The following is a 14,821-nucleotide window of genomic DNA, read 5'->3' as shown; positions in this document are numbered from 1 at the left end:
CAGCCTTCAAAGGATGCTCCTGTCCGAGTTTTGCAGCATGACCCAAAGGAGGAGCACTCCCCGTCTCTCTCCCAGAGACTTTATTCATTTTCATTCCAGTTGTTTTCCTTATAGACACCACTGTGTCTACCCTATTCCCTTCGGAAAAGTGTGTGGCTTGAGACAAGCAGCATGGACTTGCTTGCACAGGGAAGAAGGGTAATCTTCTGGAGATAGGAGCTGAGCGGTACCAGGTTTCATGGACATTAATTGCACTGGCGATGTTGGGCTGGAGCAGGAGTGCCCAGGGACTGCCTGGCTGTGGCCTCTTTATGTGAAAGAAAACACTAGGGCTGTCTTAAATACGCTGTGATGATTCCTGATTCGGTCAACCCAGTACAGCAGCAGCCCAAAACTTGCATGAGCCATTGCTGCTCTTAAATTGGGCCATATGTGTAAAAATGCTTTAAATCACCTTGGATGAAAGGAAGAGGAGGAGCTTAAAGCTGCTACGATGGCTTAGAGTCCTGAATTTTCCCTCGACAACTGTGTCCGTGAGGCAATGTCCCACTGTAATAAAAATAAATGTCTAACAGAATAGGTGTCCCTGGCAGTGTCGCCAGCTTCCCCTGGTGACTGCTGCAGTGCTTTATAGGTCTTCTGGACCGTGTAATCATAAACCTTGCACCCCAGGAGGGATGCCACACTTGGGTGAGGAAGGGGACTGGAACAGGTTGTTCGTCCCTGCAGGACTCTGTGTGGATCATTTTAAGAAATCTCAGCTCTGGGAATATCTTCCTTCAGATCAGCCATCAGCTTTCGAGTTGCTTAAGTGCCCCGAACGGAAAGGGAGCTCAGGTGTATGCCTTCAAGCTATTTAAACCTATGTTTTTGTCCCAGCTGGGTAAACTCTCCATGTGGCATAAAGCCTGGCTTTGCAATATGGTCGGTGAAGCACAGGTAAATATTACTGCTTCTCTGTAGACGTAATGCTGAATTTCTGCTCCCTAGTGCCCTGAGCAGCACCTTTGCCCTCATATTTCAAGGGCTTTGGAAGCAGCTGACAAGTCCTCTGTTTGCTTGTGTCTTCTCTGAGCTTGAGGGTCTCTGCGGGTGGGAGAGGTGCAGCCCAGCTGCTGTGGGCAGAGGGAGCAGGGGGCAGCTGCCTCTGCGCCGCTGCACAAAACACCAGGCAGCAGCTGGGATTTCCAGGCAGGTTTTGGCCAAGCCACGTCTGGGCAGGTTTCCACGGGACTGGCCAAGGCCACTGAATGGACAGCAAGGCTGTTTTCCGGCTCGATTTCATGCTGTTTTTTGCAAATTGTAGACATGCCGCGAGGACAAGGGTTGGGCAATTGTACCAAAGGTCTGACATCCCTTCCTGTCATTTGCACAGAGGACACTGGAGAAAGACGATGGCAGAGAGAAGGTGGAGGATCCTTAAGGCTCCAGGTTGGCTGAGGACATCCCATCATCAGAGGTAAGCAGCAGCATGACAGAGGCGTTATATAGACACAGAGGGTTTAGCCCAGTTGCCTTCACACCAGCATCTAGAGCAATTTGCGGTGCTTTGGACTGGCTGAGGTCTCCACCTGGGGCTGGTGGACATGGGTCAGGAGAGGGGACACCAAGCCTTGCTGGGGTGGCCGGGGAGGCTAGGTGGGACACAGAGGCATCTCAGGTGGCACTAGTTTAAGTGGGAGCAAAAGAATTGAGTCCTGGATATTTACAGAGGACGGGAGTCTGTAGCATGCTGAGGGATAAAAAAGCCAGCTGAGATTTAGAAGAGTCCTTCCACATGTCCGTATTAACAACATTTTGTATATAAATATGAATATATATGTTAGTGTGGATTTGCTAGGAGGACTGTAGAGAAATAGGAGAGTAAGAAATGCTGTAATTATAGAATATGTGTAACTTTAAATAAACAAATAATTAAATTAATTTCCAGGCTATTCCTGAGTAAATCACAGATTAGAATGTCTGGATTCTTTTCTATTTGTATCTTCTTCAGCTAAGATAAAATATAAAGCAGTTTAGAAAATTCAGCCTTTATTCCTCTTGGAATATTTTTAGTATTATTATTATTATTATCATTATTAACATACATATACACAAGGATACAAATATATATATATGTGCTTGCATATGTTCCCTGTATTAAAGAAGAACATGATTTTTAAGCGCTCCACAGATTATCCTTTGCAGTACTGCAGAGAAAGGAAACTGAACAAGATGTTCAGCTGTCAAAATGCTTTCAGTACACAATATTAATTGATATTCAGTATTCGTTCTTTCATTACACATATTTAATTGCCAAGAAACTTGTTACGGGAATGTACCACTTCTGTGAGCTTGAGTAGCCAAAACTATTTAGGGTCAATAATAGCATTCTGTAATTAAAACAACAGATAGCTTAATTACATATTTAAGAAATTAAGAGTAAGTTTAACATCAAGTATAACAACAGATATAATGAATTAGTTGAAGATCTTATCCCAGTCTTGATTCGTATTTGAGCTTTGATCTGTTTTGTACCGCTTCGGGCAGGTGGCACAGGCACAAAGTGGGAAACAGGAAGGAAGAGTCATTTTATCCTATTTCAGGGTCCTGTTCAAGAGGTGAATAATTGCCACACCTCAAAAGCTCAGTTCAGAGATTTGTGTCTCTAGGAACACATTTATGGATTTAATATTCACAGAGCTTATTCCTGTCGCTTTACTTTTCATCATTGGATTGTTTAAGTAATATTATTTTTTTAAGGAAAAAAACCAAATCCAAACAATAGAAGCGAATGGTCCTGCCTACTGTAAAGCACATATACATGTGCCGTCAATTAAATTATACAGGAATGGAATTTAAAATAGCTGTCTCCTTCTGGGCAGTTAAAGCATGTGTTTGGATTTTTCCTGTTGTATCATTCGCGCCCAAGTAAATGGGATTTCAGGCTCCTGTGACACAGAGACTGATGATTTCCACAGGAAGCAAATGTGTCCCACCTCCCCAGGCGCTCATCACTGGCTGTCTCCAGCTGCCAAGGCAAAAGAAGCCCCCCTCTCCTTCTCCCTGCACCTGCCTCTGGTACCTGTTTGGTTCAATACGATCGTCAGAGCAAGGACTGGCTTCTTGTCCATTGCAGGAATGCACAGCAGATTGCGAAACACGGAGAGCTTTGAGGCCACACTGTCGGAAAGCATAATTCTCCCACATATCAACGCTGGGGATCAGGAGACATCAGTATAATTAAGAAGAAAATCCATAAAACCCTGCTGTCAGAATAATTTACATACTCTTGACTGAAGCAGGCTGCTGGAGAGAAATTTCAGTATTAGCTCTTTATTGCCCTCTTCTGGGACGCGGGTGATCTGGATAGATGGATGTTTGGATGGCTGTTTGGAGCACAAGGATGTTGGGTTTTTTCCTAGACTCTGGAGTCTGGAAAACTCTGCACTCACCTGGCTGCCTTCAGGGTCCAGGAGATACCAGTGCTGCCATCAGTCTCTCTGGTCCAAGTCCTCTGGGGACACGTTTGACCAAAGCATGTTTTGTGGAGGTTGTGTCCTTTGACTACCCAGCAAGTGGGTCCGTGGAAGTGGGTGCCTCCCTGAAACTTTATTCACACAATAGTTATTTTCTCTGCAATGAGTAAAATACAGATGTGGTAGATGTGTGAAAATGAACTTATTCTTGGTGCACAGAGAAGCATGCTCCTCTGTGTGATCGCGCTGCTGCAAAAGGGTTGTGTGAACTAGGCTCAATGCTCAACTCCTCTCTGCTCTCAAGACATTGTCTACAGCCCACGAGACCTATCAGGAGCCTTTTTTTTTTTTAAAGTCTTTTGCAAAAACTGAACTTCCCTAATGCATCTGCTTAGGTGCTGTGGTAGGTATCTCCAGGCTTCAAAGAGGACATTTCTGCCATCAGCACAGGGCACCATGGCCATAGGGCAGCCCTGTAGAATTAGGTCCCTGCTGGAGCCAAACCAGCAGTTTTCACTGTATGTCCCAGGACGCTTTTTCACAGCTCACGATGGATCGATGCGTTGCACACAAACCCGGGTGGTGTAAGGTGCTTTTTCGAAAAGCCAACTCACGTGCCAGAGAAAGGGGAGGGAGTTCATGAGAGGTCACCATTTTTCACCAGCTGCTGGGAAGTGACATTTCAGCTGCCAGGAATCGCTGTAAGAAGCCCATGTCCTTGGCCAGCTGGTCTGTGGCAGCTCTGTCATTGACAGGAATATATAAAGACAGGTGTTGTGGGGCAAGACATCACTCTGTGAAGCTCCCCATTAAGAGGAACCAGGTAGGACAGACTGGTCACCGTGACTCCTCACCACCTGCTACTGACATCTGAAGTCGTCTAGGGTGAGCTGAAGGTGTAGTTTCCACACCAGCCTCAATTGATAACGATAAAAATACATCTCTTTTTGGTAGTATTCCTTGCTTCTCTAGAAAGAAATTCATCATTCCATCATTTGCAGCTTAATTAAATGCTCATAAACAACTCACTAATGTATTTGGCTTATTATTACAGTCCATAATGGTGATTCTGAACGATTGTAGTAGCTCATATTCTTTTCAAAGGTTAGTTGGAATCTGCAGCAAAAATAATGGTGGAGATATAGTTTGAGGCTTTCAGCTGGCACACATTATAGAGGTAGATGGCTCCTTAGATTTTTCTTTAAAGACATTTTCAAGGAATTACTAGTGGTTTGTAAGCTACAAAAGTGACTACTATTCAAATAATTAAAGTTTCTGAGTGTTTATTATCCAGAGAAATTAGAATGGCTTAAGTCATTATCTACACATACCTGAAGCAAAATATGTGATAATGTAAAAAAATGGACATTTTAGTCATTAAGCGACTTGTTACAAATACAAAGCACCGCACCATATGGGCTGCCATGAAGAAAGTTAACTCCATCCCTGCCAGACCCGGTATGGTTGTTCAAATAAAAATGGATAAAACCCTAAATGATCAATGATTGTATGCATGTAGCAGCATTACCTATAAGTTATTTACAAGGGCATGTAGTGATAGGACAAGGGGCAGTGGCTTTAAAGTGAAAGGGGGTAGATTTAGATTAGATATAAGGAAGAAACTCTTCACTGTGAGGGTGGTGAGACACTGGAACAGGTTGCCCCATTCTGGAAGTGTTCAAGGCTAGGTTGGACGGGGCTTTGAGCAACCTGGTCTAGTGGAAGGTGTCCCTGCCCGTGGAAGGGGGGGTGGAAGTAGACGATCTTTAAGGTCCCTTCCAGCCCAAACCATTCTATGATTCTAAACTCTTGCTTGTTTTATAATATTTGGATAAAAGTTGGAGGAAATTGTGTTTTTTTAAAAAAATTCTAACTTCCAGGGTGCAAGGGATTCAAACATAGGAGTCTTCACTGGAGCTGGTGTAGACTATCTTTGCAGTTGATGGAAAGAAAATCAAAATATTCATCTCATTCTTTTACATTTTATAGGCAAAAATACATTTTCTTGATCTTATGCAATGTGCTTTCAAAGATATCTTCCCTCTAAGAGTGGTACTTCACTAGATTTATTCTAGAACATTTACTCTATTGCATAAAAGAGCATTTTTGTCAAAAAATTGCAGCTCATATGTCATAAACAGGGTTTGGATCAGGTAATCACAAATGTAGGAAAAATGCATGACCTCTTTCTGTTTTTTTTCTTAGTGGCTGTTTGATTTGGTGGCACTGAATTTGGCCATGAAGATCTTTTCCCTTTTCTTTGCTGTCCTCCTCTTAATGCTCCAAGGCACTTTAGGTAAGAGTTACATAAAATCAGAGGAAATGCAGAGGGTAGATTGTGAGTATGGAGTACCTAAAATCAAAATGGAAATAAAATGGGTTTTAGTCCCTTTTGCCCAAGGCCAACTAGCGCTGCCAGCGTGTTGGGCAGACATTAGCAGTGAGCAGACACCGGCTGGGTCCTTGGGATGTACTGAACCCTCCCGCTTTGGAAAATGAGGGAATTCAATGGTACAGATGTCGCCAGTCTGTAGGAAGACTAGAATACCGCTGTTATGCTATAACCCTAACTTATTCTTAGTCTTCTTTGGGAAGGAAAATCAAGACTCAGGTATTTTTTGTGCAGGTTTCATGCGTGCACCCGGTAATGATGTGCAGTGCAAACAGGCTGGGGGTACCTGTTCCACTGACCACTGTCCTCTACCCAATACAAGGTCCTTCGGACATTGCCAGCAAGGAGTCCCTTGCTGTCGGACTGTGGTGAGTAATGGATTTGATGAAGATCAGGTGTTTCTTGGGGGAATGGGTTCGCACATCCAGGCTGTCTTTTAGATGTGAAGCTCCTCTAGTGTGAGCCAACAGGGAGTAGGTACTCTGTACACTTAGATATAGGATTTCCTGAGGATTTCCTCATTGGTTCCTTGTGTACCATTAATGATGTAGCTCAGGTGCCTCATGGGAAAAATCACAGTCAAATCTCTTTGGCAGAGATAAGTAATTAGCTAGAAATGAACTGTATACTCTGCTGTTCCCATTAGCTGGTTAAAACGGCTCGTGATGAGTAATACTGGCTTCAAACGACACGTCTCTCAATGCGCATGCTGGGACATTTGGGTCAGGTTTGTAGGAAACCTGCATGTTTCACAGTGCAAAGCCTGCAGGGTCTCACAGTCAGAAGAACAACCTGAAAGTCATGTTGTTCTGCTAGATGTTTTCTCCAGTTCCAGAGTTCTCTCCTTTTAGACAAAAGCAAAACATAAAATCTTAATTTTTCTTGAATTCCTTACTAGAGTCCTAAAGTTCAGCCTGTATCTTTACTCCAACCTGAAACTGCAGAAACAAATATCCACAGTGATTCTAATATTTAATTTTCTGTTCCTTTTTGCTGTAAGATGCTGTAGCTAGTCTTATTTTTTGAGGCTTTTATTTAAACTTTGTTCAATATCTATAGCAGAGATGTTAAAAACAAAGCATGAGCAGCAGATGTATATTGAGACATTCCTCTCCACACCAGAGATTTTAAGATGAGAAGGAAGCTTCTGGTACAGGGACCTAGCAATTCATTATTAAATAAAATAGGAAGACAATTAATGTTTAAAATCCAGCAGCAGGAGGACTATGAGTTATCCAGGAATATCAGCTTTTGGTGGTCATTCAATCCCTTCTGTGCTTCTTATTCAAATCTTTTCCTGGTTATAAGTGCAAAATCTGAAAGTTACTTTCCTTTTTTGCAGTACGATTAGTGACTGTTGGCATCTCAGACTGGCTAAGCAGAACTTCTGGGAATTTAGGACATGCATCATCCCATTGAAAATCAGGAATTTTGAGCTGAAAATATGCATTTAACACACACACGTGCACACACCAAAGCATGAACAACTGAGGGAAAAACCTCCTCTACAAACAAACATAATGATCTGAAGAAACTCCACAGCTGTTCTTGAACCACCCATAAAAGACCAATATTTCTTATTTTTTCTAAAATGTTTCTCTGTTGAAACTATATGGCGGCCACCAACATCTATCCCAGAGAATAGATCACGAACATGTAGAAGTCTGTCCTCACGACAGGGTGCAGAGCAAGTTCTTCCTTTCCCCCTAAGAACAGATACACATTGTATTCTTTTCCTTTTAGAGTTAGAAATAATGTGATTAGCACTATAAGACACAGTCTCCAGGGACACTGGATGCTCAGCTGGGGTGTTCATATTTCATAGTCTACATATCTCCATAAATTTTAATAAACTTGCTCCAGAAGACCTTGTGTCTGATCCTTATACCTGTGAGGAATTGTCTTGGTGGGTGTCATTGCTGGAAGATCTGGCTCTCCTCTCACCTGGGGTCAGTGGGACATGTTCCTCGTGGTAACCTTCTCCAAGAAGATGAGAAGAAACTGAACCCATATACAGACAGGGATATGGCCTAGTCCTATTCATTATTAGGTTGAGCAGTTACAGTCAGAATCACAGAATCATAGAATCATTTAGGTTGGAAAAGACCTTTAGTATCAAGTCCAACCCCCAACCCAACACCACCAGGCCTCCTAAACCATGTCCTGAAGTGCCACATCTACATGTCTTTCAAATACCCCCAGGGATGGTGACTCCACCACCTCCCTGGGCAGCCTCTTCCAATGCCTGACAGCCCTTTCGGAGAAGAAGTTTTTTGTAATATCCAACCTAAACTTCCCCTGGCGCAGCTTGAGGCCATTTCCTCTCATCCTATTGCTTGTTACTAGGCAGAAGAGACCGACCCCCGCCTCGCTACAACCTCCTTTCAGGTAGTTGTAGAGAGCGAGAAGGGCTCCCCTCAGCCCCCTCTTCTCCAGGCTAAACCCCCCCAGCTCCCTCAGCCGCCCCCCAGCACACTTGTGCTCCAGACCCTGCCCCAGCCCCGCTGCCCTTCTCTGGACACGCTCCAGCCCCTCAAGGCCCTTCTTGTCCCGAGGGGCCCAAACCTGAGCCCAGTATTCGAGGTGGGGCCTCCCCAGGGCCGAGCACAGGGGCCCCATCCCTGCCCGGCCCCTGCTGGCCACACCAGTGCTGACACAAGCCCGGGGGCTGGTGGCCTCCTTGGCCACCTGGGCACTGCTGGCTCATGCCCAGCCGGCTGTCAGCCAGCACCCCCTTTAATAGGCAAGTAGAAAGCTGGCACAAGGTGACCATGTTCAGGGCCTGTGGAAGTCCTAAAACCATCCATAGCAGCTCATGGCATGGAAAGCATGGATACTTTTAGTCATTCCTTACCTCAAGTCCTTTTGGCCTTTGCATTAGCACTCTGGGATGTTAGTGACAGGAAAGGGAAGCAAGTAGCTGTGTCTATACTGTGTAACAGCAGGTGCCGAGACTCGAGGCTGTTGGACATGCAACCCCCTGTCTCCAGACAACATAGGGCAGTGATAAATAGTTTTACTATCTTAGGATCCAGAGAAGTAAAACCCCATTGACATGACGTTGGTCTAGACTAAATAGAGGCAGCAAGAGCAGAATGATATGAATGTGGCAAGGAGGTTTCAACACCTATAAAGTTGGCCTTCTGGCACCCTGGGGTTTCTCTGCACTGCCATTCCCAGAACTTCAGGTTGGGCTAGCAGAAGCAACCCTGTAAAGCAGTGGAGGAGTGAGCCTGTCTCCTGAACCCCAGCCTGGTGCCCTGGACTGGGATGGCAGAGAGAATGGGCTCTAGTGCTTCTTGATTTATTAATAAATATGTTGCCACACAAATGGCTGCAACCCAGACACTATGTGGGATGATTTAACAGAACTCAGTGACACATGCATTTAAATTAATTTAGTTAAATAAATTTCATTTACAGGTTGATTTTTATAGACAACAGCAAAAAACATCCTGACATACATGGACATACATGGTTTCACAGTTACTTGCTTTTATTAGAATTGAAGCTGCAAATCTCTTTATCAGGGTACAAGAACTCCTCTTCAGATCTTCTTGTTCCCCTAAGGGTCTTCACCCCAATGGGAAAGGCTCCCCAGGCTTGCACTGAGGCTGGGATCCATTGATGTAAGAAAATGGGAGATGTCTTAGATGCCTAGAGCTCTTGTCTGTGTGATTAGTGAGGTGTCAGTTTTAGGAACTGACTGGTGTCCTGCAAAGAAAAATTGGGTGATTAGCCAGTCCATCTATCTCAATCCAAAAATCAATTACACCTTGCCATCTCAGACTAGCGTAGACATAAGGTAACGCATAGGGTTAAGGACTACTGGAGATCCTTGTGATCTGGATCACTGACCTGTGTTTCTGGCCATAAGACAACCCAGATAAAATGAAGGGTGTGGATACTACTACTCAGCACACACCACAACTATTCAGCTGCAGCTGTTGATGACCCAGAATACCTGGCAGGTTATAGTTTAAGAATAACACTAGTTTAGGAATAGAGAGCTGCCCTGGAGAAAGTGGCTGATCCTCTCACTTTCCTCCATGCCTTTTTTCTATGAGAAAGGTGACAAGGCTTCTCCCCTTTCTTGCATCCTCCAGCATTATGTTTCACAGAAATGCAATTAGATTAAATAAAAATGCAAATGATTAAAAACAAGAAAAAAAAAAAAAAGAAAATATGTATGGGGTCCAGAAAGGGGTAGATCTGTTACAGCTCCTTTGGTATGAAATGTCACCAACTGCAGAGCTGGACTGTGGCATATTACAGCATCACTCTACATGGGATAACTCCTCTAGATGCAGATGCTTTCTCACTGATGCTGATGAAAAAATGCTTTATTCCTAAAGGGTGGAAATGTCCTGTGGCCCTTTAGTCTAATATCTGGCATTTTGCACCAGATAAAGTAACCAAGATGGAGAACTGCATCCCTGGTATGAGTCCTGGTTTGTTTAATGGTTATTCTGCGCTGATAAGCTTTCTTTTTTGGTAGTGCAAAGCTCCATGCTGTTGCCTGTGTGGACTGAGGGGGAGTCCTCCGAGCTGTCTCAAGACAGTTGTGTCCACCCTGCTTAGCAGAGACAGAGTTTGAGCATGAGCTGGTTCTGCCCTGGTACCAGACTCATGCTGGAAGAAGTTAGTAGTGATATGTGATATGTAACTGGTGATAGATGTTACTAGTGATATAGAGGTTCAAAGGGTGTAGGCTTGAGTGTGAGATCAAACCTGCATTACTGTCACAGCTGAGGTATAGTCGCAGAGAGCTTATGGAGAAAATGGCTCCCTTGCTGCAAAGGCAGCCAGCCCTGGCTCCGTCATCTGCAAGCTCCAGGACTCTCCCTGCTCATCACCAAATTCTCCCTGTGGTTTTTCAGAGAAAGCAGACTGGCATATTTTGGCACCACAGGGCTCTGCTTTTTTGTTACCAGCCACAAAACCCAGCAATTAGAGTGGGTTTTGGAGGGTGTAGGGGACTGGACATGGTGGCCTGTTGTGTCCCGAAAAGGGGGAAAAGCCCAGTAAGTCTGTTTGTTCTTGGTGCAGTGGCTTTTCTCTGGAGGACGTCGTCTTACCATTTGCAACATTTCAGCTTCCCGTTGCGGCAGGTCCCAATGTCAACCAGAGGAGCAGAGCATGCGACGAACATGCAGGAGCCCCGGTTTTGCCGGCATGCTAAGGTGTCATCAGGTTCTTGGCTGTAAGCTGGAAAAAAAAAACCAAAACAAACAAAACCCAAGGGAAAATTTATGTTCATTTGTCAAGGCAGAGGATTGGAGAGTTGTGGCATTGGACTAAATGGTGTGGTATGTGGTTTCCTGCCACAGTGCCTGGTTTGTGACTGGGGTAACCTGATCACATCTCCTTAAGCTCTGTATATCCTTATGAAATGCAAACTAACCAGAAGAGCAGGTTGTAACACTAGCATGGGGAGACAGTCTGCCTGATTAATAGTGACCCAAAGGTAACTGTCTGCTTCCTTAGCATCTCTCCTGGAGACATGTGTTTGTCATTCCAGTTACACACAGAAATACCATCTTATGTGAAAAAGCCATAGGAAACACAGAAAATTGTATTTAAGATTAATCTCACATTACTCTCAGAAAAAGAATGATGATAGTCAGATATAAATGTCTTAAATTCGTCAAACTTTCAGTTCAAGTTTCAGCAAATGTAAAGTGCATTTATGACTTATAATCTTTATCTCTTACTTTGAAGATCTTCCTCGCAGGAAGCACTGAGCATTCTGACTGTGAGCAGCATGCTCACAGGAAACCTGTGTGCTGTGTTACCATATAAAATATGGTGAGGCTAACACAGATGGCATAAACCTTCATAAAAGATAAATCTTAATCGCAGCCAAATCAATGGGACTTACGCCCAGATAAAATATTTTATACACTAAAGTATACACTATAAAATAAAGTCAGTGACTGTTGTCATTAGTACTGTATACTGTAGAGATGCTATGCTGGTTTTACCAGGCCAGTGTGTTCAGAACTGAAAGGCCAAGTGCTCAGGTGGTGGCAAAGACTGCAGACATCATCAGGGGAACTGCCCGGGCTTATTCCAGCTGAAAAGCCAGCCCCAAGGCTCTGTTCAGAGTGTTTCCAGGCTAGACATTACTTGTTCCCACTGGGATATTCAGCCTGAGATTCAAATTATCTTTTTTTTTTTTAATGATTTAAATGGATGTCTCATATCCCCTGGAGCCTTGTATACCTGCGCACTTAAAAGGCAGAAGAGGCCCTTTATCACCTGCCCCAACTTCTTGCTAAGCACAAACCCAGTCACTTCACCCAGTACCTTCTGTACCTAGCTCGATTCACACCAGTCGTCAAACTGGACTCTATCCTTAATTTGAAAGGCATGCAAGATTTATTCTAAATTAGGTGTACCACCTTTCACCCGATTTGTCCTAGTGGTTCTCAACTTTTTTCTCTTAATCACATATTATTCAAGGATTGTGTGCTGTTGATTTCACTCAGCGGATTTTAAAGACATCATCAGACTTTGGTTTCCCTTGTCTCCTAAATTAAAAAGCCCTACAGTGTTATGGGTCTTTTCTATGTGTAAGTCTTTATGAAGAGATATAAAATGACTTGTTGCCCTTTCCCAGAGGCTCTCCTGGAATTGCACCATCCCTACAGCCATCTCAGGGATCACAGTTTGCTTTGAAAATGAGAATATTTTTTTGTAATGCATAAAATAGGAGTAGTCCAAGAAAGCAATCCAGAAGCACGCAGTACAGGCTTTACCTAAAGCTCCTACAGGTGCCTGCTTTTGGCCTAAGTAGTTCTACATTTCTTCTTTGAGTAGACAGGCACTTGCTTGACTAGGAAATTAAGTACAACATTGAGTCTACTGCAAACAAAAGCAAATCCACTTAATGCACATGGACGGTAGGGAGTTCAGGTAAAGCCCCACAGTCATAACTACTTTTTTCCAAAAATACATGAGGTCTACTGATCTAGAATACACAGAAGGTAGGGGTGAAAATGCGAGGAGACAAATCTCTCACACTGAATGATGGTGTCTTAAGTATCAGGCTAAGAATTGCCTGAATACCAGGAGCATCTTTATTCCATCATGTCATCATGCAACTGCAACACAAGATGGCTAGAAGGGGACCATCAGTCAGGTTATGAAGGACCTTGACTCAATAGCTTAAAGATCAGGACTATGACTGGGAAGAGGACTTCTAACACAAAAGTCATGCAAGCTGAGGACACAGAAGTGATCTGAACCTCAGCTCTGGGCTCTAATGGACTTCTCTGCTCAGGCACCCTTTTAGCCTCCATCTCTTCTATTTTCTATCTTACCTGGAGCAGCCTGGAAGAGGAAGAAGAGAACAGCAACGAGGAAGAAAAGGATCCTCATGTCTGTCAGCTGGTAGTGGGATGGTCTTTGCAGCTCTGAAGATACTTGAAGGTGGTCAGAAGCTGACGTTCCAGGCAGAAGGTGGCTAGTCCCTGTACTTATAAAGGCTCTTGGATGGAGCAGTGCAGACAACTAGGGGGCGGAGGAGTGGTTGTCTGAAGAACAGTGAGTTCATTGCCCTGTCACTATAGAGACTGGTGATGTACGAAGATGTTGCAACCTAACACATTTGAAGATGCGTGACCTGAGCAATGACCAAATCACACCAGCTGACCTGAGCAGCCAAATCACTCTGTGCTCACATGCCCTGTGCCAGCTGGTGGGTTGCACCTGGGGAGGGCACAGGATTGGAGGAGGAAGGAGGTGGGTTCCTCCGATCTACAATACTGTAAACCATGCAGATCTGCTGATGCCCCATGGCTTTTGGCCATAGTGTTGTGACAGGCTGTCCTCCCCCCAGCCACCAGGCACAGTGGTTGTAGCAAAGGCTGCGTAGCTGGCCTGTAAGGCTGTGTGAAACAAGAAGGCAACAGACCCTCCTCCTTGGGCACAGGAAGAGATCAGAGCTTCAGTCCTTGCTTGGATAAGAGTTGTGGGGCTGCAGCTGAAGAAGGCAGGGTAGGGGTGAAAGAGTTGTGGCCGTTCCCCCTCCCAGCCATGAAATCTGCAGACATGGGAGTAGCTCCTTCTCCCAGATGTTCTTCTACCATGGTTCAGAGCTCAGCTACCCTCTCCATCTTATATTTGTGACTTTAGCCATGGATTTGAAGAATACCAAATCTTGAAGATGTCATTAGACAGAAAGAATTGGACACCGTTGTGTGTTGTGCCAAACTGTCATAGGAAACTGCATCCCAAGTCCCTTTCAGCAATCAGATGAGCTCTGCACTGAAACCAGTGAGGTCGTGTGTGTCTCTGCTGCTACAGGCACTGAATTCCCTGACCCCACTCTGACAGTCTGAACCTTCTTCCAATGTCTAGTCTTTGTGGAGAGTCTAAAACTACTCATTCTCTGCCCCAAGTGACCTCAGTTTAATATATTTCCCTTGCTGCTAGTCACCTCCCTGATGCGGTTATGAAGAAAACACATGTCCCTTTCTGAGTTCTTAGATTCAACGTGCCAAATCTACTTTTGTGTGATGTCTCCACATCTCTTATCACCTTGTAACCTTTTCCTGTATCTGGAAAAAAAAAAAAGTTATTTTTTTTCATGCATGTGAAGGACCAGCCATATATAAGATGGAGCAGATGAAGTGTCACCAGAGCTTTGAACAACACTCTTAATACTTGTGCTTGTCTCCAAGAAATGCCATGCCTGAGACATGTGAGAACTGCAAGTGCAGGGGTTTTTTGCAGACAAACTGTATAAGCCAAGAATCATTAATGAAATCAAGTCATGAGGGCGCTTAATTTTTTACTGCTTCAGTGTGAGCAGCAAACCGAAGCAGTGGAGAGTAACAGCAGGAGGTGAGCTATGCCTGTGCACAGAGGGCAGAGAGATCTGCATCTGCTGAACCGGCCACAACCAATTGGGTATAGGGCATGAAGTGAGTGCTTCAGTTTGTGAAAAAGCACCTTAGCTCATTCT

At 44.3% G+C, this 14,821-nt stretch overlaps 2 protein-coding genes across 3 annotated transcripts; one reads left to right on the top strand and one right to left on the bottom strand.

The window, feature by feature from the left end:
• The first annotated feature begins 1,372 nt into the window (after positions 1-1,372).
• LOC142054256 (gallinacin-8-like) lies at positions 1,373-7,333 on the top strand. The gene is made up of 4 exons (XM_075086570.1): positions 1,373-1,459; positions 5,664-5,754; positions 6,085-6,218; positions 7,193-7,333. Exons 2-4 carry the CDS (start codon positions 5,697-5,699, stop codon positions 7,199-7,201), a joined length of 201 nt encoding a protein of 66 aa, XP_074942671.1. The 5' UTR covers positions 1,373-1,459; positions 5,664-5,696; the 3' UTR covers positions 7,202-7,333.
• A 1,900-nt stretch (positions 7,334-9,233) lies between these two features.
• On the bottom strand, positions 9,234-13,316 carry LOC142054255 (gallinacin-9-like). 2 transcript variants are annotated; one of them, XM_075086568.1, is made up of 3 exons: positions 13,176-13,316; positions 10,929-11,058; positions 9,234-9,564 (listed from the first exon to the last, which is right to left on the bottom strand). In XM_075086568.1, exons 1-3 carry the CDS (start codon positions 13,231-13,233, stop codon positions 9,546-9,548), a joined length of 207 nt encoding a protein of 68 aa, XP_074942669.1. In that variant the 5' UTR covers positions 13,234-13,316; the 3' UTR covers positions 9,234-9,545. The 2 variants fall into 2 exon arrangements, with proteins under 2 accessions (XP_074942669.1, XP_074942670.1); XM_075086569.1 differs by lacking the exon at positions 9,234-9,564 and having other exon boundaries at positions 10,925-11,058.
• Positions 13,317-14,821: the final 1,505 nt, after the last annotated feature.

Source organism: Phalacrocorax aristotelis, chromosome 3 (genome assembly GCF_949628215.1).
Source record: "Phalacrocorax aristotelis chromosome 3, bGulAri2.1, whole genome shotgun sequence".
NCBI lineage: Eukaryota > Metazoa > Chordata > Aves > Suliformes > Phalacrocoracidae > Phalacrocorax > Phalacrocorax aristotelis.
The sequence above is the reverse complement of the archived record's forward strand: the minus strand, read 5'-3'. Positions and strand labels throughout refer to the sequence as shown.

Excerpts from the sequence above, each read along its gene's own strand:
- LOC142054256 (XM_075086570.1), top strand. The coding sequence starts at position 5,697 with ATGAAGATCTTTTCCCTTTTCTTTGCTGTCCTCCTCTTAATGCTCCAA. Across the intron at positions 5,755-6,084 it reads AATGCTCCAAGGCACTTTAG|GTTTCATGCGTGCACCCGGT; the intron begins GTAAGAGTTACA and ends TTTTTTGTGCAG.
- LOC142054255 (XM_075086568.1), bottom strand. The coding sequence starts at position 13,233 with ATGAGGATCCTTTTCTTCCTCGTTGCTGTTCTCTTCTTCCTCTTCCAG. Across the intron at positions 11,059-13,175 it reads CCTCTTCCAGGCTGCTCCAG|CTTACAGCCAAGAACCTGAT; the intron begins GTAAGATAGAAA and ends TTTTTTTTCCAG.